We start from the raw sequence: 27,604 nt of genomic DNA on the forward strand, positions 1-27,604 counted from the left end.
ATATGTTGGTTGCTTTTTGTTTTTGTGTATTGTGTACCACTCACCAATGGCTAACACGGAATGCTGACCTTAGTTTCTTGTCTTTCTAACAGAGCTTTCCTTCTGGCTTGCAAGTATTGCAAATGACGATAATACAGGCCGCAGTCGACATTTCGTCCGCTTTAGGCGACTATGAAAAAACTATGATGGCCTCTGCCTTAATGAAGTGAATGTTTATGGTTCCCTCCTCACCAGAGAAGCAATGTGCTATGATGCACGCCCTCCAAAATATATGGAAGGATGTTCGTGCCGCTGGGATTATAAACACAAGAAGGTTAAATGGAAAAATGACATGTGGACGCACAATTACACTGCCAAAAAGGTGAGTTTTTTGTTTTATAACATGGCATTCTCCTGTTACTAAAGGGTAGCTTAGTGATGGCAAAATGGTTCAAATGGCTCTGAGCACTATGGGACTCAACGTCTAAGGTCATCAGTCCCCTAGAACGTAGAACTACTTAAACCGAACTAACCTAAGGACAGCACGCACATCCATGTCCGAGGCAGGATTCTAACCTGCGACCGTAGCGGTCACGCGGTTCCAGACTGTAGCGCCCAGAACCGCTCGGCCACCCCGGCCGGAAGTGATGTCAAAACCGTCAATCGAGGGCTACTAGTAATTTGCGGGGACATTTTTGGTAGAACGCAGCAACGCTCACGTTGGCTAGCCTAGATTGCTCCACTGAGCTCGGAGCGTAGTCAAAGAAGCAACTGCTTGATTCTTCCCCGCAAGTGCTCTAATCAGTCAAGAACACTAGATTGTCAGTCTCATAGCTGGTTATGTACTGAGGTGCCAAGTCATGGCATACCGCCTAATTCGTGTCGGACTCCCCTTTCCTCGGCGTTGAATTGACAAAGTGTTGGACGTCCCATGAAGAAATATTGAACCATGCTGCCTGCACAGTCGTCAATAATTGCGAAGTGTTGCCGCTGCAAGACTTTGTGCACGAAAGGATCTCTCGAATGTGTCCCATGAATGTTCGATGGGATTCATGTTGGGCGTTCTAGGTGGCTATATTAGTCGCCCGAACTGTCCAGAATGTTCTCCAAACCAATCGCGAAGAGTTGTTGCCCGTGACGTGGCACACCATCATTCATGAAAATTCCACTGTCTGCGAATATGAAGTCCATGAATGGCTGCGAATGGTCTCCAAGTAGCCGAACATAACGATTTCCACTTAATGATCGGTTCAGTTGGACCAGATCTCCAAGTAAACACAGCCTAGATCATTACGAAGCCACCACCAACTTTCACAGACTCCTATTGACAACTTAGGTCCATGGCTTCGTGGGGTCTATGCCGTACTCTAACCCTACCATAAGCTCTTACCAGCTGAAATCGGGACTCATAGGACCAGGTTACGGTTTTCCTGACGTATAGAGTCCATGCTAGATCTACATATCTACATATGTACTCTGTTAGCCACCAAGTGGTGTGTGGCAGAGGGCACAATTCGCGCCAAAGTCACCCCCCCCCCCTCCCCCTCTGTTCCACTCGTGGATCGCGCGAGGGAAAAATGACTGTCTAAACGCCTCAGCTCGAGCTCTAATTTCCCTTATCTTTGAATGGTGATCATTGCGCGATATGAAAGTTGGTGGTAAATAATATACGTTCTACATCCTCGGCGAAGATCGAATTTCGGAATTTAGTGAGCAGCACCTTCCGTTTAGCGCGCCGTTTATCTTCAAGTGTGTCCCACTTCAAACTTTCTATGTAGCGCTCTCGCGATGGCTAAATGTACCAGTCAGGAAACTTGCCGCTCTTCTTTGGACCTTCTCAATCTCTTGAATCAAACCCAACTGCTAGGGGTCCCAAACAGACGAACAGTACTCTAAGACTGGACGAACTAACGTATTGTAAGCTATTTCCTTTGTTGAAGGACTGCATCGCTTCAGGATTTTACCAAAAAACCGCAATCTAGAGTTCGCTTTACCCGTTACTTTTGTAACCTGATCATTCCCTTTGAGATCATTTCGAACAGTCACACGCAGGTACTTGACGGATGTTACTGCTTCCAAAGACCGGGCATTTATTTTGTACTCGTACATTAATGGGTATTTTCGCCTTGTTATACGCAATAGGTTACACATACTAATATTGAGAAAAAACTGCCAGTAGTTACACCACGCGTTTATTTTCTGCAAATTCTCATTGATTTGATAACAACTTTCCTGTAGACTACTGCAACATCGGCAAACAGTCGAATGCCGCTATCAATACCATCAACCAGATCGTTTACGTAAACCGTAAAAAGCAGCGGACCTATTACGCTGTCCTGGGGCACACCTGAAGTTACGCTTCTTTGTGTTGAAGTCACCCCGTTCAGGATGACATACATCCGATGTTTTAACGAGCCCAGGAGAGGCGCTGTAGGCGACGTTGTGCTGTTAACAAGGGAACTCGATTCGATCATCTGCTTTCGCAGCCCATTAACGTCAAATTTCGCCACACTATCCTCACGAATACGTTCGACGTACGTCCCACACTGATACCTGCAGTGTTACCTGTGTGTTAGCACTGACAACTTTACGCAAACACCGCTGCACTCCGACGTTAAGTAAACGCCGTCATCCACTGCGTTCTTCACGGTGAGAGGTGATGCCTGAAATTTGGTATTCTCCGCACATTCTTGACACTATGTATGTCGGAATATTGAATTCCCTAACGATTTCCAAAATGGAATGTCACCCACGTGCGTCTAGCGCCAACTACCATTCTGTTTTCAAAATCTTAATTCTCGTCATGCGACCGTAATCACGTTGGTAATTTTTTCACATGAATAACCTTAGTACGAATAGGAGCTCCGGAAACGCATTACCCGTTTATACCTTGCGTACGCGATACTTCCGCCATGTGTATATGATCACATCGTTATCCCATGGCTTTTGTCACCCAGTGTGTTAGCTTGAGTTTGCGCACGCTATGTTTTTCGTGCGTATATTAGACATTTTCTATTGTGGATAGTTTGATTTACTGATGATAAGCTAGGTTTGTTCTAAGTAAATGGCAAAAAACTTAGCACTCAGATTCGCAATTGCAAACTGGTGACTTCTTTACCCATATGAAGGGCAAATGCCTGTGTTTACTGCGCTGCATGTAAGTGTGTCAGTGGGGAAGAAAGGTCAGGGCGAACGTCACTTCAAAACGGTTCACTTAGGGATTGAAAGGCTTGCCCAACTGATTCTTTTCCAAGGAAAGAAACGGTAAGTCAGCTATAAACCAGACTTAAAGCTCCAACCATTAGATAGGAATAAAGCACCGAGCGAAGTTTCATTTCGAGTTTAAATAATTAAGCACAGAAAAAGGGAATATCTTCCAAGGTGAACACAAACACTTTGCTTGTTCGAAATATACCCTGACAAGCAAAGCTCTTCAATATCTCCTTACAACAACAAACTCTTTCAGATTTGAGGACTCAATTTACAAACGTATCCAGGACTACAAAAGCATTTGAAATGTTGCAGTTTGCCAAATCTCATTTTAGAGAGATTAATCCTGAAGAGCGCTGTACTCAGGTGGTGATGCATTTTAATTTCCAATATGAGTTGAACTGACAGATTTTCAAAACTATTTATCTTCCAGATAGCTTTCTTCAAGCTCTGAAAATACTTAAGCTCTTGTAAAAAATAAAAAAAAGCCGTTTTTGGTCCAGGATGTTCGAAGGCAAAGCGTGTTCAACTCCAAATAACTGTGTGAGGTTCCTTTTCGAGACATCTGTGAAAAAAAAAAAGTACAGGAAGAGACTACCTTATGAACATTTGGACAACAATACTCGAATGGCAGCCACTATCTATTCTCTCAACAATGGAAGATTAGTTGATGTCAAAGAAGACTGCCGTCTTTCTCGTTAAAGTTAACAAGTGATAAAAAAATATGTTCATACATTTGAAATTCATTGGTAACCAAATATCAATTTCCTTGGTTTGATTTTGTGAGGGGTCCGCCTAGAGCATAAAAATTTCGTTTTATTTATACTTCCCAGACGTGTTTCTCTGGAGGTTCAGCATCTTTAACTTTTTTATTATTTATTTATTTGTTGCCCCAGGCATATTGTGGTGTTCACTATACAAAGATATAGGACATGGTTTACAGTAGCTGTGTGGCGACTGTTTAATGTTGTAAGACATACTAGAAACAGTATTAAAGTTAAATAATTTTAAATACATAAGCTTAAACGTATGAAGGCATAAAAATTGCGAAAAAGCTAAATATACATATGGTGCAGTTAATATGGGTAATTGACATAAAACTGACAAAGCTAAATACACATAGGAGACAGTTTACATTTGTATGGGGATGCACAGAAGATGAAGTAACAGTAATGTATGAGGGCTTACATTGCATGATGGGAATGAAGAAACTGCAGTAAGTAAGAACATATAGTCTTATTTCTGTATAGCCCTGACACAACTGACTTACTGTGCAGTTTATTTCAGTATATATAACCAGATTAAGAATAGGTAAAATCAAATTTAATGTGTTATTTGATGATTAGTGAGCTTGTATTTTTATTTTTCTGGGAAGTAGTTTTGGATGGATAAGGTAAATTTGACTTTAAGTACTCATCAGTGGAGTAATAGTAGTGTGTGATAAGTAGTTCTTTTTGTTTTTCCTGAATGATAGAGCTTTACTACTTCTTATGGTCATAAGAAGTTTATTGTACAGCTGAGTACCTAGATTTATTACACCAGTTTGACATCTACTTAGTGCTTGGGGCAGAAGTGAATGATCAAGTTTGTTCTCGTATTGTGATCATGAATATCCCTGTTTATTGTTGTGGAGTACATGTTTTGTAACAAACACGACTTCCCATGATATAAGTACAGGGTACTAGTAAAAGCTTCAAGTTTTTGAATACTGGCTTTTTTGATGCTCTAGGATGTTCTTGCTTCATTATCTTTAATAGCCTTTTGTGCATTATAAAGATTTTTTGTATGATAACCCCACAAGGAAATGCTGTATTTTAAAAAGGAATGAACTAAGTCAAAGTACACTGTTCCTAATGTATCTGTGTTGAAAGTTTGGCTGAGAATTGTAACAGCGTAACAGAGGCTGCTCAGCTTACTCAGTACTTTACCCCTGTGCACATCCCACTTCAAAGTGTTATCCACACACATTCGCAAAACTTTCGTTGCTTCAACTTAACTGATTTCATGGCGTTGTATTACTACGGGTGTCATTTGAGTAAGGTGTGATTTTATGATAGATAGAGGAGCATGTGGGCTGTTTTATTCTCATTGAACAACAGTTTATTTCTGTGATGCCTAGAAAGCAGCCTTCTCATTGAATCGGATATTTGGTCACTCATTTGTTGCACTGATGTGCTATTGAACAACAGAAATGTATCATCAGGAAATAGTATAGGAGAAATTTTAGGAGGTTTAGGGGAAGATAATTAATAAAAAGCAGAAAGAGGAAAGGGCCCAGAACAGAGCCTTGCGGCACAGCCCAAGTAATCAGGGCTTTGTTAGAGCAAGTTATTTTCTTTGCAACTGCTAGAGTGTTCAACTACTTTCTATAAACTTCTATAAAACAGCAAAGGTGCTGTTTACTGCTAGTAGCGACATAAATGAGTTCTTAAGACAGTTTGTACATCTGGAAAACAACGTTTTCTATATACATATAGGGTGTTATATATAGGGTGATCAAAAAGTCAGTATCACGGAATAATGTAGATACAGAGGTACAAATTGACACACATGCTAGGAATGACATGGGGTGTTATTAGAACCAAAAAATACAAAGATTCAAGAAATGACCGGCAGATGGTGCTTCATCTGATCAGAATAGTAATAATTAGCATAACAAAGTAAGACAAAGCAAAGATGATGTTCTTTACAGGAAATACTCAATATGTCCACCATCATTCCTCAACATTAGCTGTAGTCGAGGAATAATGTTGTGAACAGCACTGTAAAGCATGTCTGGAGTTATGATGAGGCATTGACGTCGTATGTTGTCTTTCAGCATGCCCAGAGACGTCGGCCGATCACGATACACTTGCGACTTCAGGTAACCCCAAAGCCAATAATCTCACGGACTGAGGTCTAGGGAACCTGGGCAGAAGATTATCACCAAACGACGCCCGCAAGAGATCTTTCACGCGTCTAGGAATATGGGGTGGAGTGCCATCATACATAAACATCGTACGTTCCATCAGATGTTTATCAGCCAGGCTGGGGACGATGCGATTATGTAACATATCGGCGTACCTCTCACCCGTCACGGTAGCAGTCACTAACGTTTTGCTGTCCAGCGCCATCTCTCGGACATTTTGTGAACTTTGTTTCTGTTTTAGTTCTAATTAAACCCCATGTCATTCGAGGCATGTGTGTCAATTTTTACCTCTCTATCTACATTATTCCGTGGTTTATTAAGTTTTCAAAATTCGACTGACTTTTTGATCACCTGGTATATACCTTATTACGACATGCTGTGGATTTAATAGATTTTTATGTCGTTTATTGCAGTTGCTTTGTTTCACAGTTTGTCATCTGCAACCACACAGAAATTAGCGTATAACAGCTATTTACTTCGAAATTTTGCAACTGGGAATGTTAAGGTTAAGCCTATCATCAACTAATTTTATGTAGAATGTGCGCTCTCTCTCTCTCTCTCTGTGTGCATGTGTGTGTATGTGTGTGTGTGTGTGTGTGTGTGTGTGTGTGTGTGTGTGTGTGTGAGGGGGCAGGGGGGGAGGGGGAGGGGCTGGCCACTTGAGGTGCTGCAGCTGTGAAGGGACTGCTTTTGAAGGCAAGTTGTCTCAGGCTGTGATTGCGCAGAGCGAGCAGACTGCGTGGTGCGTGGTGCGGGCTACTCACACGTGAACGAGCGCGGGCCGCTGCTCGGCTCCGGACGTGTCCATGTCGGGCGGCAGCAACATCCGCACCTGCGCCTTCGCGCCGCCGGCCACCTCCACCCACGTGTCCACCACCTGCGGCTTCGCCTTGGACGCCAGCTTCTGGCGCAGATCCGCGTTGTCCGTCCACACCAGCTGCCTGGCCCTGGTGCTCCTCGCCCTTTCTGTCGTACAGAACTGGTATCATTAAGCTCCCCTCTTAATCATCGACAGTTGCTAGAAGTGCGTGAAAATTGAGACAGTCGCTGCGTAAGCCAACATCGACACGAATTTATGCACACGGCTGTGCTTTACCACTGTCGATACTGCCACTTACCGTGGCAGAGTAGGGGAACACTTATGTGTTCAGGACGCAAATTTCACGCTGCAGCGGAGTGTGCGATGACACGAAACTTTCTACCAGATTAAAACTGTGTGCCGGACGGAGACGCGAACTCGGGGCTTTGGCTCTCGCGGGCAAGTGCTCCATCACTCAGCTACCCAAGATCGACTCACGAGCCGTCTTCGTAGTTTTACTTCCACCTGTACCTCGTCTCCTGCCTTCCAAACATCCCTGCGAAACTTGCAAGATCAGCACTGGTGGAAGAAAAGATACTGCGGAAACATGGCTTAGGCTGGTATTACACTATCAGATTTCTTTGTCAAAGATCTGATCAAAGATGTGATCAAATATATTTGACAAAGATCTTTGACGTGGCGCTAAAAAGTGGTATTACACTGTCATCATATTTTTTGTCAAAGCTCAAGATAGCTGACGACAACAACTTGTTATTAACCTCAGCAGTTGCATGTGCCACAACTGCACTGTGTGCACATGCGGAAGAGAAGCGGCGGAAAAAAAAGAAACGTACCTGGATGAAGCCGTGGGTCTTACGACGACACCATAAGAGCATTCAACAAAACTTGTCACGTGAGCTTATAGTGGAGGACGACAAGTCGTACACCAGTTTCTTAAGAATGAATGAGCATACATTTCTGTATGTGCTCAGTGAAGCGTATCCTTGTATCACAAAGCACAATACTCAATTAAGAACTGCTACATCTGCAGAAGACACTCACTGCAACACTCAGATTCCTTGCACAGGAGAGAGTTAGGTTAGGTCAGCTCAGGTCAGGTCTCCAATCTTCTTAACATATTTTTGTATTCAGGGTGCCTCACGTTGTTTAGCGCTATTTACCGGCAATGTTTATGAAAACACTACAGAGGACAGAACGCTGCAGCAATGCTAGCGCTCTACGTGGTAACGTGTCACATTGCAGTGAACAGAAGACAAGCGACTTCTTTGATTACATTGGATAAGATTAGTACTTGTTCCATAGATCACCAATACGACACTTCGTAATGATGTGGAACGTGCCAGGTTAATAAAAGGTGTCTATACAATATATTACATTACACAAAATATTACATGCCACTTAATCCTTTTTTTGTGGGGTTTGTGGAAATTACCGACTTACTGTATCCAAAAATTCATCTAAGGAGTAGAAGGTGTTGCCATTAAGAAATTCTTTTAATATCCTTTTAAATGCTGTATGGCTATCTGTCAGACTTTTGATGCTATTAGGTAAGTGACCAAAGACTTTTGTGGCAGCATAATTTACCCCCTTCTCAGCCAAAGTTAGATTTAACCTTCAGAAGTGAAGATCATACTTTCTCCTAGTGTTTCAGCCATGTACACTGCTATTACTTTTGAATTCGTTCGAATTGTTAATAACAAATTTCATAAGTGAATATATATATATATATATATATATATATATATTGTGAGGCTACAGTGAATATCTCTAGCTCTTTAAATAAGTGTCTGCAAGATGATCTTGCATAAGGTCCAGCAATTATTCGGAATGCACGCTTTTGTGCAACGAGCACTCATTTACTCAATGATGAGTTACCCCAGAATATGATGCCATACGAAAGCAGAGAATGAAAATAGGCGTGGTAAGCTAATTTACTGAGATGTATATCGCCAAAATTTGCAATGACCCTAATAGCATAAGTATCTAAACTCAAACGTTTCATAAGACCCTCAGTGTGTTTTTTCCAGTTCAACCCTCATCAATGCATACGCATAGAAATTTGGAATACTTTACCTTAGCTACCGATTTCTGATCACAGTTTGTATTTATTAATGGTGTCATTCCATTTACTGTGTGGAACTGTTTAGTCTGTGTTTTGTGAGAGTTTAATGAGAGCCCATTTCCAGGGAACCACTTAATGATTTTCTAAGAAAACATCGTTTATAATTTCACCAGTTAATTCTTGTCAGTTGGGTGTGATAGCTATACTTGTATCATCGGCAAAAAATACCAGCTTTGTAGCTTGATCAAATCTACGACGACGCCCTAGATTTGAACAAATATTTGACGACATTTGACAAAGTTCCCTATTACACCACCAAATTTCTTTGACAAAGATATTTGAGAGTTTATTACCGGCCTTAGTCACAGCTTTGGGCTGGGGCATGTTTCCAGAATGAAATGAGGACGGTTCTTGAGTTGTGATTGGGTTGTTCAGAGGTAGAGCACCTGCCCGCGAAAGACAAAGGTCCCGAGTTAGAGTCTCGGTCTGGCACGCAGTTTTCATCTGCCAGGTAGTTTCACTTTCTGTATTGATCGATACAGAATTCGATACTTATAACAAAAAAAAATATTACGTTAACGAGGCGAAATCCGTTGTATTACTGGATCAAAGAGGCAGTTTAAATCATAGACTTGCCTGAAAATACCTTCCTGATGTTGTATTATTGAGAAAGTCACCGTAAAATATATTATTCAATACAAATGCTGCGTACACATGACAGAAATTAAGAACGGTAAGCAATAGTCTGCTAATGTTTTGGGTAAACTAACATGGCAGCGCCGGTTTCAAAGCAACCTACAACGTTAAGTCCGCAACGCCGTGTCCTCTCATTACATCTCTACGATTACCACCCATCGACAATTGTTTTACGCGGAAATTCTAGTAAAATCATGCTTAATGCCTCTTTGGCACATCGAAAAATATTTCTGAGGGCAGTTACACTATGAAGGAGAGCAGTGTAGTTAAGATTTACATATACATCATTACTCCTCAATCCACTGCCCGCCGTCTCACTGGGAACACATGGTGTTTACAAACCGACGTGCAAAGAAACGAGACACTGTGGCTCCAAATTTCTCCTATTTTAGCGTCCTGATCATTCCCAGCAGCGAGCAAGGATGGTCTCCTTGTGAATGACTCGAAGATCGAGTATGTAGTCAAAAGAAGAACTCGTTCCTTTACAACAGACCAGCTCCAGTCACTGGTAGGCGGAACCCAGTTCTACAAAAGTGTTCACAATTTTAATTATCTGTGGGAGAAGTATGATCTTTACAAAGGACGCATTATGTGAACCAGAAACCAAAGCGAGGATTCAAGCCACAAACAGGTCGTACTTCAGTCTGGGTCAGCTTTTCAAATTGCGTAATCTTTCAAGGAATTCTGGAATCCAGTTGTACAAAACACTGATCAAACCTGTAGAGGTCTACTGTTGCGGAATTTTGGGAAAAAAGGATCAACGTAACTTCTCATTTTCAAGCGGACAGTCTTGAGAAAGATCTAAGATTCGGTACAAGATGGAGTCACGGGGAAATAGAGGATCCGGCGTAACTGTAAGCTGGATGATATCTCAAACAGACCATATAATGTAGACCTGATTAGAACGAAACTGTTTGTACAGGCAGCTAAAATCATTGGGGGTTGTGGCAACAATACGACTTTTCAATTTGGTGTGCAGAACGTATGAGTCTGGCGACGTACCATCTGGCTTTCGGAAAAATATCATCCACACAATTACGAAGACTACAAGAGCTGACAGGTGCGAGAATTATCGCGCAATCAGCTTAACAGGTGATGAATCAAAGTTCCTGAGAAGAAAAATATACACAATGGAAAAGAAAATTGTGGCTGTGCTAGATGACAATCAGTTCGGCTATAGAAAAGGTAAAAGGACGAGAGAGGCTATTCTGACGTTCGGATTGATAATGGAAGCAAGACTAAAGAAAAATCAAGACATGTTCCTAGACCCTGAAAAAGCTTCGACAATGTAAAGTGGTGAGAGACGTTCGAAATTCTGAGAAAAATAGGGGTAAGCTATAGGGAGAGACGGGTAATATACAATATGTACAAGAGCCCAGAGGGAATAATAAGGGAGGATGACCAAAAACGAAGTGCTCGGATTAAAAAAGGTGTAAGACAGGGATGTGATCTTTCACCCCTACTGTTCAATCTGTACGTTGAAGAAACAATTATGGGAATAAAAGAAAAGTTTAGGAGTGGAATTAAAATTCTCGTTGAAAGGATATCAATAGTACGATTCACTAATGACATTTCTGTCCTGAGTGAAACTGGAAAATAATTACATGATCTGTAGCATGGAATGAAAAATCTAATGAGTACAGAGAATGGATTGAGAATAAATCAAAAGCAGACTAGCAATGACAAGAAGGGCATTCCAGGCCAGGAGAAGTCTACTAGTACCAAACATAGGCCTTAATTTGAGGGAGAAATTTCTGAGAATGTACGTCTGGAGTACAGCACTGTACGGCAGTGAAGCAAGAAAAGCAGGAACAGAAGAGAATCGAAGCATTTGAGATGTGGTGCTACAGAAGAAAGTTGAAAATTAGGTGGTCTGATAACGTAAGGAATGAGGTGGTTCTGCGCAGACTCGGAGAGGAAAGGAATATGACAGAAACATCGATAATGAGAAGGGACAGCATGACAGGGGATCTGTTAATATATGAGGCAATGACTTCTATGGTACTAGAGGGCAAAACTGTAGAGGAAGACAGAGATTAGAATAGGTCCAGCAGATAATTGAAGACGTAGGTTGCAAGCGCTACTTTGAGATGAAGAGGTTGTCCCAGCAGAACAGGAGAGGAATTCATGGCGAGCAGCATCAAACCAGTCAGAAGACTGATGAAAAAATAATAAAAAAAATAATAAACACTGATGACCTTCGATATCCATGGATTTTACTCCCCGCAGGAGAAGATCCCTTGGTAGTCCAGGCGAAAGATGGGGAGATGGTGTTCATGAGGACCGGCTACAAATCGGATGATGCTTTTACACACAGAGAAGTGGCATCACTAGGAAATTTCAGCGAAATTTAGGAAGACCTGAGAGCCGTTGACGCTTGGTGCAGGGGTTGGCAGTCCATCGCCAGCATCAACAAACAAAGATTTGGAAATGTATAGGAATAAAGACGCTTCTTGCATGGTTGCACGAGCGCTGAGCAATCTCTGGAAGAGCTTATAGCCATTAAATGTCGGGTAATATGCGTAATGAGCCATTGAAAGTTGTACTACCGCATAGAACTTATCGCAGGTAAAGCAGATGCAAAGAGATTAATGTGTGAATCCTCAGGAAAGGCAGTGTACCCGCGATGTAGGCAGATTACAAAACGCTCGTGCGAGTAACACATGAATATTGCTCTTCAGTGTGCGATCCGTAGTAGACGGGATTGATAGAAGAAACAGGGAAAGTCCAATGAAGCGCAGCGCGTTTCGTCACAGTTTCATTCAGCATGCGCGAAACCGTCAGAGATTCAGCCCGCTGAAGTGGTAGACATTGCAAGAGAGGCGTCGTGAATCGCGGTGTGGATCACCATTAAAATTCTTAGAGCGTAAGTTCCTAGAAGAATCAACCAATACATTGCGTCCTCCTATGTATATCCGTGAAACGACTATTAAGGTCAAATTTGAGAGATTGAAGATGACAATGAGGCACATGAACAAGCTAGCGGCGAACAGAACAGGAAAGGGGGGTGGGGGTGGGGAACTGACATTCGTAGGCAAAGGAGCCACTGTCACATGCCGCAAGATGACTGAAAAGGCATAGACTCCGATTACGTGGTATTTATTTTGAAGAACGTAGTACATTTCATTACCATATACTGACTTCGAGCCCTCGGAATGTTATAAGCTTACTGTTGTGGCTGGCAGGAGAGCCAACACCGTGTTACTAGAGGAGGCCGAAAGGCCCGCGATTTAGCTCACGCCGACTGGCACGAAATTAGAATTTAGAAACAACGGACGTAGCTGGTGGAATACTTAACTTTAATCCATTAATGACGAACGTCGGTATTGATGGTTCATGATTTACAATATCAATAGCAAATAACGTAGCTGAAGGCTATGCTAACTATCGTCTCGGCAAAAGAGAGCGTATTTCGTCAGTGAACCATCGCTAGCAAAGTCGGCTGTACAACTGGGACGAGTGCTAGGGAGTCTCTCTAGACCTGCCGTGTGGCGGTGCTCGGTCTGCAATCACTGGTAGTGGCGACACGCGGGTCCGGCGTATACTACCGGACCGCGGCCGTTTTAAAGGCTACCACCTAGCAAGTGTGGTGTCTGGCGGTGACGCCACACTTACCCATGACTTACATCACCTCCCTTGTAGCGTCTTCCACTGCAAATTTCGAAGGAAACGCCGACGTCAATCGCAATCGACCATCGAAAAAATTCGATGGTTAAATTTGAAAAGTTTGTGCAGGAGCGCGACTCTTACCTGGATGTCCGGCTTAATGCAAGCGCTTGCACCTCGACCTTCCTTACACTGGTAATTAGTAAATAACCTGTAAATGCTCCATAGATTTTACACCATAACAGCGGTGGTTTCCTTGTGTCCACTTACAGAAACTACAGTAGCCGAAATTCATACCTTTTCTATTTAAAGGGGAATTAATTTTTATTAAGGCGCCTTGTACACAGAAAGCTAATTATGAGAACGATTTGTTATACAAGAGGTTTTGTAAAATATTTGGCAGTGTACGGAAGTTCCTGTATTCTATATGAAGATAGTAACTTGTTCTCGAAAGAACAGATACCATTGATGACCGTGCAGCTTCTCTAGAATAAATGCAATTAATTGAAATCCTCAGCTCCCAACAGGTGCTGTTGATATATCTCGATGGAGACAGCTGAAACTGTGTGCCCCGTGAGACCCACATTCCCAACTGTCCACAATCTACATACGTAATGTACCTAATAGGTATTTGCCCATCCACTCATTGCTCGCGCACACTAAGGTCTCACGGGAAGCGTGCAAGGGATACGTCCTTGCAGCCACGCTATTAATCTGTGTCCTCGGTGGCTCAGTTGGACAGAGCGTCTGCCATGTAAGCAGGAGATCCCGGATTTGAGTCCCGGTCGGGGCACACATTTTCAGCTGTCCCCATCGAGGTATATCAACACCTATCCGCAGCTGAGGGTTTCAATTAATTATCATTCTTTTATATATATGTTAGAGTGTGGTTGTAGCTTTTGAAAATGTTTGTTGGGCCCGTATTAAATTGTTAAACGTTTACGTAAAAAAAAAACAACAGACTTCTTCCGTGTCGACAAAGTACAGGTGTGTGTTACCTGCCTGCAATGGACCTCACCGTTCTAAGACGACACTGACTTACGCATTTAATAATATACACTGATCAGCCGGAACGTTATGGCCACCCACCTACTATCGATATAAAACCGTCCACGAGGTAGCAGTGTCACCTGGCGAGGAGTGGCTGGTAGTCAGACACACGCACTGTGCATTAAGTAGCAGTGAGCGTGGTGCCCGTGTGTAGAATGGGGAAGGCGCGCGATCTGAGTCTGACTGAGGGAAGATCGTGACGGCCCGGAGCCTCGGTACAAGCCTTCCGGAAACTGAGCGATGTGTTGGATGTTCCAGAAGTGCTGTGGCGAATGTCTTCAACACGTGGGGAAACGAAGGTGAAACCACGTCCAGAAGATTGAGGTGTTGGGCCACCACCCCTCATTACAGACGTCGAAGGCCGTAGACTGGTCAGAGTGGTAAAACAGACCTGGCGGCGAATTGCGGTGGAACTAGCATCAGACCTATGCTGGGCAGAGTCTAAGTACCTCTAAACACACAGTAAACCCAACACTCCTAAAGGTGAGCCGCCGCAGCCGACGACCTGTGCATGTGCCAATGTTGACACCGCGACATCGGCAACTGCGACTGAAATGAGCGCACATGAGCATCGGTACTGGACGTTGGGTCAGTAGTTTGACGAATCCCGATACCTTCATAGTGCCGACGGGACGGCACGGATCCGTCGTCTTCCAGGGAAACAGCTCCTTCACACCTGTACTGCGGGACGGAGGCAAGTTGGCGGAGGCTCCATTATGCTGTGGGTGACACTCACATGGACATCTACGGGTTCAGTGGAGCTCGTGCAAGGCACCATGACAGCAACGGAGTATCGTGTACTGGTTGCAATCCAGGTACACTCTTTCATGATGATAGTTGTTTCCCGCCAGCTGTGCCATTTTCAAACAAGACAATGCGCTGCGTCACAAGGCCAGAACTGTGGTTTGAGGAACACAGTGACGAGTTCCAACTGTTTTTCTGGCACCCAAACTCACCAGATCTGAAATCAATCGAACACATCTGGAATGTGACTGAACATGGCGTCAGAACTAATGGCATCTCTCCCCCCCCCCCCCCCCCTCTCTCACTCTCTCTTCCTGTCACCCTTCCCCCTCCTGTCCCACCACTGCAGAGAATTTACGGGACTTACGTGACTTGTGTGCGCAGATTTGGTGACAACTCGCTGTAGCGACCTACCAAGACCTCATTGTTTTCATACAACTACACGTCGCGCTGTTAGCCGTGGCTAAAGTGGACATACCGGCTATCTTGTAGGTGGTCATAATGTTATGGCTGATCAGAGTACGCCTTCGTTATGCTAATGCAAGCAATTCGCACTTTATACGAGGTCGCAATCCCAGAGTGGTAACTTATTTGCGGGCGCACTTCACAGGAATGAGTAGTTAGAAGTTCAAGATAGGTAAAAAATTTCACAAACGAGAGATTCGACGAACATATTGTAATGTATGTAGGTAAGAAGTCTTAGAATTCAGGTACTCTGAATACACTTAAAATACGTTAGGTCTACTATGAATACACACAGTGCATTTAACATTGTTAGTTTGATTAACGAACACCCATAGAATATAGGCATGCGCTTACATCTTAGTAACTGACGTGACTTCCCAAAGAAAGGCAAATACATGTAGAATACTCGTGAGAGCAATCCGTTGCGTGCTGCTGTGGGCACTCAATGAGGCGAGACAGGAAAGAGGAAGCAAGAATGTGCCGATAGTGTAGGTTTTGTGTAATTGTGCAATGATATGCTTGCAGTGCTATAATTATTGCACTGTTGCTCTGCATACGGTACACCTTTCCGTCCAGGTGAGTTGAAGATAAACTCGTCCCATTTGTGGATGGTGCTTCTGGGTGTCAACAACAGTCAGCGATGAGGGTGTTACGACCGGAGCAGCTGACAGTGGGTGGTTTACACTCACTATTGTCCGAGTTCTATCCTTGGCTTTTGTAACCGGGGGCGTCAGCCGAGAACCGCTAGATGTACATCTGGTAATCGGGGGCTCAAGGCTGCAACAATTTAAAAGAATCAAAAAGCACATTGCCGCACTGCCCGCTGGGCGCCTAGCCTGACGGTTATGCAACCCGCCTGGCTCGGCGCTAGGCCGGCGCACTAGCAGACTCGTGCTACGAGTGCTACTAAAGCACGCGTACGGGAACACTCTCTCGCTGGTGCCCGCAGAGTCTACGTCCGTTATCGGCACGTTACGTAACCAAGGTCATCAGTCCTCTATATAAGCGGGCAGTGCACCCCAGCGGAATCATTCCGCTGTGAGCAACAGTATCGAAGCAATATCCCTCGTCGACGTGTGTCTCGTCACCGACGCCATCGCATGCCAGTCTACAAACACATAATCAGCCTCGAAAATAAACTTGGCACAAATGGCACTGCACAATCTGTTATTCTTAATGGATTTAAGACTGTTAGTTGGAAGAATCGTATGGGACTTCCAAAAACCTTCTGCTGCAGAAGCCGACTTTTGTTACTGACTGATTCAACAATTAATATTCATATACAGGATGAAGCACTGAATTTTGTTTTTGAAGGTATCTGGAAAACTTCAAATCGGATTACAAAAAGTTTCTAACAATATTTGATAGTCTCGAAGGGATACATTCAGTGACCCAAAATTCGAATTCCTGCCCAATCCTCAGAGAAGTCGGATGGGGTCAAGTGTCAAATCTTAAATAGAAAGCCCCCTCCCCCCTTGGAAAGTAGTCAGAACAGTTCAAAGGCTTTTTATCAATCATTGTTCCACGTCATCTGTAAAAGAAATTACTCCTATAATGTGGGCAGTTACTTATGATGTTGAGGAGAAATATTTCATTTTTTTGCTGTAAAAACCAGTTTCTTACTAAACCTTTTCGAATAACTGCCGTTCTAACCTTCTGGGATCCTAACCCTCCTGTGTATTTCTTGAGATAATATTGTTGCTCAGCTGTTTTAAAACTATTTAGATTTTTTTCAATTGGAGTACCGTCTATCACGCAACGAAAAAATGTTAAGTACAACAATTACGCATTTTTTCTCTGAGAATCCGAATCCGCGGTAGAAAAGAGGGTTCTTACTTTAGATTTGGAAACTGATCCCCTCGCGCCAGTTTTGAGGCGTGGCAGAGGGGGGTTGAGTTTTGGCTCATTAAATATCTCCCTTCGAGACTAAGAACTTTCGTTACAGCCTGTGCTGTAACATCGATTCTGTTAACTATTTCCAGTGGAGTCTCCGATATCTTCTTTTACATACTAATCATAGCTTTCTCTAGAACATTCGTGCGAGTGCTTTCTTTGACGAACTGGAGAGTTTACCGTGCTAAGTAACTGACGTATGAGGCCGTCCAGGTCCCTCTCGGAAGAAAGAAAAAAGCGCTCTCCGGCACTTAAGGCCTCCACCGATCACCTTAACACGATGATTCGTGAACCTCCCCCTGAAATATTAAGATGGTATGCATTGGTCTGTGAGTGTCAGATGTTATTTGGGAAGGAATTTCATTACATTCTGTTTCTAGAATCTTCGGAAGTCTTGCTACTTCATTTCAATGAATTTATTTACAGGGTGATCCCGAAGTCGGTTAACGTTCCATTCAGGGAATAACGTACGTAGACACACATGCTGGGCCGTACAACTTATATCCAAGATGGCGCACCACCCCATGTTGCTAAATATGTGAAACACCTTTGACGTTAGCAGGCTCGGTGGATATACTTGTTACTCTGAGATTTATTCCACCCGAGTACCTTGGTGACCAAACCAAATGGTGTAATATGATTGAAAATAATTTTGAGTTTTGTTTCTATGTATGCCAGTGGTTAGTCACTTGAGAGCAGGGATGCCGAACAAATTACACCAATTAGGCCTTGCAGTGTGCTAACGGCCACCTAACGTTTGTTAAGTGTCGCCAGCACCACAGACCACGAACTTTATACTTCACGAAGATATGTTGCCTTCGAAGATGGACATGCTCTTCTGCTCTCGTCGTATTCACAGTAACCTCTTGTGGGAAGAAACAAATAAATACTGTAATTTTGGTAATGAAAAGGTTCGTTGTAAATAAGAAAACCGATTTACCATGACAACCGAAATGTAATTGAGAAGCACATTGTCCTCTGGGAAAACACATGTTACATCTGCAAGGGATTGCTGTTAAAGTAGTATTTGACACCTGTTTCTGAATCAGTGAGCACAACACTGAAAGAGTATCAGACTAACGTCTTCCATTCCGCGTCATATGATGGCACACGCACCACTGATGTTCATATTATTCTTCACTATGAATCAGGCCCAACTACTTAGATAAATTTGAGAAACGCTAGCCACTTCTAAACGATACGCCTATACTGGAAGAGCCTAGAATTTTGATACCAGTTTCACGTAGAGTAATCGTAGATAGTTCATTTTGCACTGTCACCCGGTCTGTTAGTAATGAAACTACAATTCCACTCGCTCGCCTATACATTCAGAGACATGAAACAATGAATTTTGATTCTGTTATACGTACTCAACCAGTCAACCATCTGAAGTGCTGTACCTTTGAAGACATATCGGAAATTCACACCAGCACCTAGCCGTGCACGAAACCTCTTACCCATGAAGATGAGACATGATCTTTATTGCGGTACGCGGTTCTATCATTGTTCTGAAGTTTGTCATGGTTTAACGAGACTTTGTACCACGCAATGGAAAGTCAGTTTCCTCGCGTACACGTTCACTGCTGAGCTGCTGTTCCAGACGCTCCGAAAGCTTTTGTACTTTTAAAGTACTTAATGAACACATAAACTGAATATTTTAGCGGAGCGGTCAGATACGAGTAAGGCTTCAGTGACGGCTCAAAAGCGACTCTCTGGATTGAGCGCGCCAACCCCAAAGCTGGCACCCCCTTCACCGTACCTGTACCTTAGCTCCTAATTTTTCCACTACGCGTTTCGATGGTTCACATCATCATCTTCAGTACCTGATGTATGTTCACTTCACTGCACATTATTTTTACACTGGTGTTTCAAAGACGTTGTACATGTTACAGATATGTTTGTTGCATTGGCAACAGAGATATAAAAATTAATTGCTTCTACAAAAATATGTTTTTCTTTTTTCAATATATGAATGAGATGCAGCAGAATACTTGACATGTGTACAACTCATTTATTTATTATATTAGGTAGCTCTGTCGTCTTTTTTTAATGTGAATGTGCTGCAGAATTAGGTACAAAAATAATGGTTAAATGATTATAGACATAAATGTATTTACCTTTTGTTTTGAAAAATGTTAATGGACTGCTCTCGAATATAGATATGTGCACACTTTGTCACTTTAATTTTATATACACTATTGGACATTAAAATTGCTACACCAAGAAGAAATGCAGATGATAAACGGGTATTCATTGTACAAATAAATTACACTAGAACTGACATGTGATTACATTTTCATGCAATTTGGGTGCATAGATCCTGAGAAATCAGTACCCAGAACAACTACCTCTGGCCGTAATAACGGCCTTGATGCGCCTGGGCATCAAGTCAAACAGAGCTTGGATGGCGTGTACAGGTACAACTGCCCATGCAGCTTCAACATGATACCACAGTTCATCAAGAGTAGTGACTGGCGTATTGTGACGAGCCAGTCGCTCGGCCACCATTGATCAGACGTTTTCAATTGGTGAGAGATCTGGAGAATGTGTTGACCAGGGCAGCAGTCGAACATTTTCTGTATCCAGAAAGTCCCGTATAGGTCATGCAACATGCGGTCATGCATTATCCTGCTGAAATGTAGGGTTTCCCAGGAATCGAATGAAGGGTAGAGCCACGAGTCGTAACACATCTGAAATGTAACGTCCACTGTTCAAAATGTCGTCAGTGCGAACAAGAGGTGATCGAGACATGTAACCAATGGCACCCGATACCATCACGCCGGGTGATACGCCAGTATTTCGATGTCGAATACACGCTTACAATGTGCGTTCACTGCGATGTCGCCAAACACGGATGCGACCATCATGATGCTGTAAACATAACCTGGATTCATCTGAAAAAGTGACGTTTTGCCATTCGTGCACCCAGGTACGTCGTTGAGTACACCATCGCAGGCGTTCCTGTCTGTAATGCAGCGTCAAGGGATAACCGCAGCCATGGTCTCCGAGCTGATAGTCCATGCTGCTGCCAACGTCGTCGAACCGTTCATGCAGATGGCAGTTGTCTTGCAAACGTCCCCATCTGTTGACTCAAGGATCGAGACGTGGATGCACGATCCGTTACAGCCATGCGGATAAGATGCCTGTCATCTCGACTGCTAGTGATACGAGGCCGCTGGGATCCAGTATGGCGTTCCGTATTACCCTCCTGAAGCCACCGATGTCATAATTTGCTAGCAGTAATTGGATCTCGACCAAAGCGAGCAACAATGTCGCGATACGATAAACCGTAATCGCGATAGGCTATAATCCGACCTTTATCAAAGTCGGAAACGTGATGCTGTGCATTTCTCCTCCTTACACGAGGCATCACAACAACGTTTCCCCAGGCAACGCCGGTCAACTGCTGTTTGTGAATGAGAAATCCGTTGGAAATTTTCCTCATGTCAGCACGTTGTAGGTGTCGCCACCGGAGCCAACCTTGTATGAATGCTCTGAAAAGCTAATTATTTGCATGTAATAGCATCTTCTTCGTGTCGGTTAAATTTCGCGTTTGTAGCACGTCATCTTCGTGGTGTATCAAATGTCATTGATGTGTTCTTTGAATCAGTAGTGTAACTTGTGGCTGTTTGACTGTGTACTGAGCCAGTAATTTACTACGTATGTGTTTATGTATGCCAGACGATGAAATTTTCTCTTGACTGTGTTTTAACTTATGACGAAGTCTTGGGCATATTTTATTGTTGTTTTGGAATGCAATTCTTATTTTGTGTTCCTTGAAGATATTGGCAAATTTTTTGGAGATGTTACCAGGGAATGGGATGCATATTGTTAGTGTACTTTCTTGCTTCTTGGTGGTTATTTTGTTTATTTTCATTTGCCTTTTTGCTACTAAATTGTGTATCAGTGTAGGTTTATACCCATTAGCTACTTCTATCTGCTTTATGATTCTTATTTCGCACTGGAGGCTATCATCACTCAGAGGGACTTTTAGAGCTCTAGAGATAATTGTGCGTTAAGCTGATACTCTGTGCATGTTGGGGGTGGCAGGAGGAAGGATGTATGTTTATGTCTGTGGTTTGCTGTAAATTTGGAAGACATTTGTAATTTTGTTTGCAGACAGTTAAATTGAGGAAGTTAATTGTGTTATTTGTTTCCGATTGATATGCGAATTTAATATTCCAGTGCATTTTGTTGAATGTTTGAAGGATGTCTTCGGACACCATCTTTGTTTTTTCCATCAATGATCAGAAATGCATTGTCTACGTATCTCCTTCAGAACAGAATTTTTGAACGCATGTTAGCTTTTTTGTGAGAAGTTTGTGCTCTAGGCGGCTGAGGAATATTCTAACTATAGTTCTTGGTATGCTGGCACCCACAGCAAGCTCATTTGTTTGCTTGTGGATTTTTTCATTGAAAGAGAAGTAACTGTATTTCAGTATCAGCTGCAGAAAGTTGACGAAGTCTGTGATTTCTATCGGGCAGATATTCGTATTTTATTAAGTTTTGTTTAACAACATCTAAAGTATCATGAATGGGGATGTTATTATATAGATTCGTTGCGTCTAGAGATATCATTTGGCATTTGTTGGTGTTGTGTATGTCTTTTAGATCACTGGCAAATGAGAAACTATTTTTATTGGGTTGTTACTTTCAAGCACAAAGCTATTCCATAGGATCTTTCCCAGTTTTTGTAGAATTTTGTACCCATGGTAATTTATTGAGTTTGATACACGTCTTATAGAGACATTAGGCATGGTGTTGTTTGATTCAACCATGTAAATTGGTACTTTTCCGGTTCAGTAAGCAAGAAGGTAGTATTCTTGTGGAGGGCCTTAAGTTCAATTTGGAATTAATTTGTAGGGTCTTTGTCTGGCTGTATGATATTATTTTCTCCAAGGAACTTTAGGGTTTACTGGATATATTCATTTTAATATAAAATAACTGTTTAATTTCCTTTGTCTGCCTTTAGTGACAATTGCCTTATGGTTTTTTGGTTAAGTATTTAAAATGTAGAGTGCCCTGTCTGATGATGATGATCATGAATACATCCTCGAAACTTTCAACAAAATGTACAAGAATTAAATTCACATGTGGACAGTACAAAAATAACACAGTTAACTTCTAGATAACAGGCGCAACTAACTTTTTTCAAAAGCTTTGACAAAGTTCTTGATGCATGCTTATAATTAACAGTTTCAGTGCTCCAGCAATCAACGTAACCATTCCCATTTATCCATCAGTAATTTCAACCTACAATACGTGTGCATGATCTGTTGTAATCTTTTTATACATAAGAAAATAATATAATAATTTAAGTCTACACTTATCTACATGTAAGAGCAGCCAATTAACATTTTTTCCAAATAAAAGGAAAATAAATTCACGTATATTTCCATTTCACCATATTTTTGTATCAAATGCATCAGAAAATTCACATTGAAAAATGTATATAGAGCTACATAATGTAATAACTGAGTTGTGAACCCTTCGGTAACTTGGTGCAGCCCATTCACATATTTAAAAAATGTTTTTTAGAAATCATTTAATTTTGTACCTCTCTATCCATTGTAAAAATAAGGAAAAAAACATGTGTGTAATATGTACAACATCTCTAAAACTGCAGTGTAATTGTAATGTGCAGTGAAGATGACATACATGAGGCAATAGTATGCGCACCTTTTACAGCTTTTCTGTCCATGTAAGTGAAATTCACTGTCAGAAATTCATGTTCTTTATCCTATTAAGTGCCTTTCATAAATAAGTATTATCATTAGCAGAAGACGCAAAATAATCTATAATGTCCTTGGTCTGCGACTGTACTCTTCAACAACATCCGGTATGTAAATAAACAATTTCCCATGAAGCTGACGTAAACCATCGAAATTCGTAGTGGCAAAAGAAAAAAGTGACTGACGCAGAAACTGTTTTATTTGTGCTGTTCTTAATTACCTTCTATAGATAATTATTAGATTGTATCTTTCTTATCCTGGGGGATTAAGAATAACTGCGGCTAATTTGTCAAGATGATGATAGCTTGTAATATCGCACATCGAAATTGTATGGGGGTTGCCCACAGAAATACGAATCCAGTGCTCTTTCTTGCTACCGGAAACATATTCCTACGCTGGATAGGTCCTGTGATCTACTAGAAGCCATTTACTTTCTCTCGCACTTGACACTCCCTAATACTTCAGGCCACTTCAGCCTGTGTGTCTGCCAGCTCTATGTGACTCTGCGCCTTCTACACAGATCATTCTGATGTACACCTGACCGGTGTCACCGGGTTACTCTCGTTTACATTTCTTTGGACAATAAAGCAAATAAAGGAATTCAAATTGCCTTATGGATGGCGTCAATTGTTTCCGTTGAGGTATAGGTGAAGCCCTAATGCTTTTATTATCATAAATATTATTTTTGAAGGTTTTAAATGAAACTGAAAGTGAAAAATAGGGGGGGGGGGGCTACATTTACACAGTAGCACGTAACTAGTTGCTACGTCACAATCTCTCACGCACGTAGTTTAAGGAGGATCGTGTACGAGCCGCCACTTCCGCCATGCTTGTTGGTCTCGCAAACTCGCAGACCTCAATTCATCCGAAGGAAGTTTCTTACCACATCTGTTGATATGCTGTTCACAACATTTTGCTTCGACAAAGAGATATTACTGATGAACGTCAGCCGATATACTGAACGTTTGGTATAAAGAACATAGTTTTTGCTAAAAGTCAATTGTTATGCTACTTACTGCATTTGTATCATATGAAGCGCCATCTGTTCATCATTTTGTGCACTGTTTTCGGTGTGTATAAATCCCAGTGTCATTTCAAACATGTGTGTCAATTTTTACCCCTCTGCCTACATCATCCATGAAGTACTGAATTTTCCCATGTTAACAGTCTTTCGTGTCAACCTGTTGTTCATTGGATAGAGAAGCATGTGTACAAGCAATTGGCTTTCTCAGCGATGCATGTGGCCATGTCCACTTACCAGTGGTCTTTTTTAGTAAGATTTGTGACATGTTTATTTGATCATCGCGTGTCATACTAATTCTGGTGTAAGCTCCATCTCTAACAGTTTCATTTTCAGTATCTTTGAATGACATTTAATTCGTCCTTGGAAACGACGTATGAAGCATAATAATCAATCTGCGATTTACCATGTGGTTACGTTGCCCTCAGCAATCACGGGAGTTTTGATGTTACTCCATTTAGATTGTACAATGTGGAAGTGTGTCCCACATTTGAAGCACCACTGCGTATGCAGCCTTACTGCCACGTCTCTGACTGGTGGATTCCTCAATCCGCCCAAACAGTTCCTATGGTAGAGGAATACGTATTATATCTACATCTACATCTACATCTACATGACTACTCTGCAATTCACATTTAAGTGCTTGGCAGAGGGTTCATCGAACCACAATCATACTATCTCTCTATTATTCCACTCCCGAACAGCGAGCGGGAAAAACGAACACCTAAACCTTTCTGTTCGAGCTCTGATTTCTCTTATTTTATTTTGATGATCATTCCTACCTATGTAGGCTGGGCTCAACAAAATATTTTCGCATTCGGAAGAGAAAGTTGGTGACTGAAATTTCGTAAGAAGGTCTCGTCGCTACGAAAAACGTCTATGCTGTAATGACTTCCATCCCAACTCGCTTACCATATCTGCCACACTCTCTCCCCTATAACGCGATAATACAAAACGAGCTGCCCTTTTTTGCACCCTTTCGATGTCCTCCGTCAATCCCACCTGGTAAGGATCCCACACCGCGCAGCAATATTCTAACAGAGGACGAACGAGTGTAGTGTAAGCTGTCTCTTTAGTGGACTTGTTGCATCTGCTAAGTGTCCTGCCAATGAAACGCAACCTTTGGCTCGCCTTCCCGACAATATTATCTATGTGGTCCTTCCAACTGAAGTTGTTCGTAATTTTAACACCCAGGTACTTAGTTGAATTGACAGCCTTGAGAATTGTACTATTTATCGAGTAATCGAATTCCAACGGATTTCTTTTGGAACTCATGAGGATCATCTCACACTTTTCGTTATTTAGCGTCAACTGCCACCTGACACCATACAGCAATCTTTTCTAAATCGCTTTGCAGCTGATACTGGTCTTCGGATGACCTTACTAGACGGTAAATTACAGCATCATCTGCGAACAGTCTAAGAGAACTGCTCAGATTGTCACCCAGGTCATTTATATAGATCAGGAACAGTAGAGGTCCCAGGACGCTTCCCTGGGGAACACCTGATATCACTTCAGTTTTACTCGATGATTTGCCGTCTATTACTACGAACTGCGACCTTCCTGACGGGAAATCACGAATCCAGTCGCACAACTGAGACGATACCCCATAGCTCCGCAGCTTGATTAGAAGTCGCTTGTGAGGAACGGTGTCAAAAGCTTTCCGGAAATCTAGAAATACGGAATCAACTTGAGATCCCCTGTCGATAGCGGCCATTACTTCGTGCGAATAAAGAGCTAGCTGCGTTGCACAAGAGCGATGTTTTCTGAAGCCATGCTGATTACGTGTCAATAGATCGTTCCCTTCGAGGTGGTTCATAATGTTTGAATACAGTATATGCTCCAAAACCCTACTGCAAACCGACGTCAATGATATAGGTCTGTAGTTAAATGGATTACTCCTACTACCCTTCTTAAACACTGGTGCGACCTGCGCAATTTTCCAATCTGTAGGTACAGATCTATCGGTGAGCGAGCGGTTGTATATGAGTGCTAAGTAGGGAGCTATAGTATCAGCGTAATCTGAAAGGAACCTAATCGGTATACAATCTAGACCTGAAGACTTGCCCGTATTAAGCGATTTGAGTTGCTTCGCAACCCCTAAGGTATCTAATTCTAAGAAACTCATGCTAGCAGATGTTCGTGTTTCAAATTCTGGAATATTCCATTCGTCTTCCCTGGTGAAGGAATTTCGGAAAACTGCGTTCAATAACTCCGCTTTAGCGGCACATTCGTCGATAACAGTACCATCGGCACTGCGCAGCGAAGGTATTGACTGCGTCTTGCCGCTTGTGTATTTTACATACGACCAGAATTTCTTCGGATTTTCTACCAAATTTCGAGACAATGTTTCGTTGTGGAACTTATTAAAGGCATCTCGCATCGAAGTACGTGCCAAATTTCGCGCGTCTGTAAATTTTAGCCCATCTTCGGGATTTCGCGTTCTTCTGAACTCCGCATGCTTTTTCCGTTGCCTCTGCAACAGCGTTCGGACCTTTTTTGTGTACCACGGGGGATCCGTTCCATCTCTTACCAATTTATGAGGTATGAATCTCTCAATTGCTGCTGCTACTATATCTTTGAATTTGAGCCACATCTCGTCTACATTCGCATAGTCAGTTCGGAAGGAATGGAAATTGTCTTTTAGGAAGGCTTCTAGTGGCACTTTATCCGCTTTTTTAAATAAAATTATTTTGCGTTTGTTTCTGATGGGTTTGGAAGAAATGGTATTGAGCCTAGCTACAATGACCTTGTGATCACTAATCCCTGTATCAGTCATGATGCTCTCTATCAGCTCTGGATTGTTTGTGGCCAAGAGGTCAAGTGTGTTTTCGCAACCATTTACAATTCGCGTGGGTTCGTGGACTAACTGCTCGAAATAATTTTCGGAGAATGCATTTAGGACAATCTCGGAAGACGTTTTCTGCCTACCACCGGTTTTGAACAAGTATTTTTGCCAACATACCGAGGGTAGGTTGAAGTCCCCACCAACTATAACCGTATGAGTGGGGTATTTATTTGTTACGAGACTCAAACTTTCTCTGAACTGTTCCGCAACTGTATCATCGGAGTCTGGGGGTCGGTAGAAGGAGCCAATTATTAACTTAATTCGGCTGTTAAGTATAACCTCCACCCACACCAATTCGCACGGAGTATCTACTTCGACTTCACTACAAGATAAACCACTACTGACAGACACAAACACTCCACCACCAATTCTGCTTAATCTATCTTTCCTGAACACCGTCTGAGACTTCGTAAAAATTTCTGCAGAACTTATTTCAGGCTTTAGCCAGCTTTCTGTACCTATAACGATATCAGCTTCTGTGCTTTCTATTAGCGCTTGAAGCTCAGGGACTTTTCCAGCGCAACTACAACAATTTACAACTATAGTTCCGACTGTTCCTTGATCCAAGCA

General features: G+C 42.3%; 1 protein-coding gene across 1 annotated transcript in view; it reads right to left on the bottom strand.

Annotated features, from left to right (window-relative positions):
• LOC126272338 (venom dipeptidyl peptidase 4-like) overlaps positions 1-27,604 on the bottom strand; it is a 281,131-nt gene that overhangs the window by 52,064 nt on the left and 201,463 nt on the right. The window contains exon 12 of the mRNA XM_049975126.1: positions 6,862-7,063. Coding sequence (XP_049831083.1) covers positions 6,862-7,063 — 202 coding nt within the window. The remainder of the gene's footprint in view (positions 1-6,861; positions 7,064-27,604) is intronic.

This window comes from Schistocerca gregaria, chromosome 5 (genome assembly GCF_023897955.1).
Source record: "Schistocerca gregaria isolate iqSchGreg1 chromosome 5, iqSchGreg1.2, whole genome shotgun sequence".
NCBI classification, from domain to species: domain Eukaryota; kingdom Metazoa; phylum Arthropoda; class Insecta; order Orthoptera; family Acrididae; genus Schistocerca; species Schistocerca gregaria.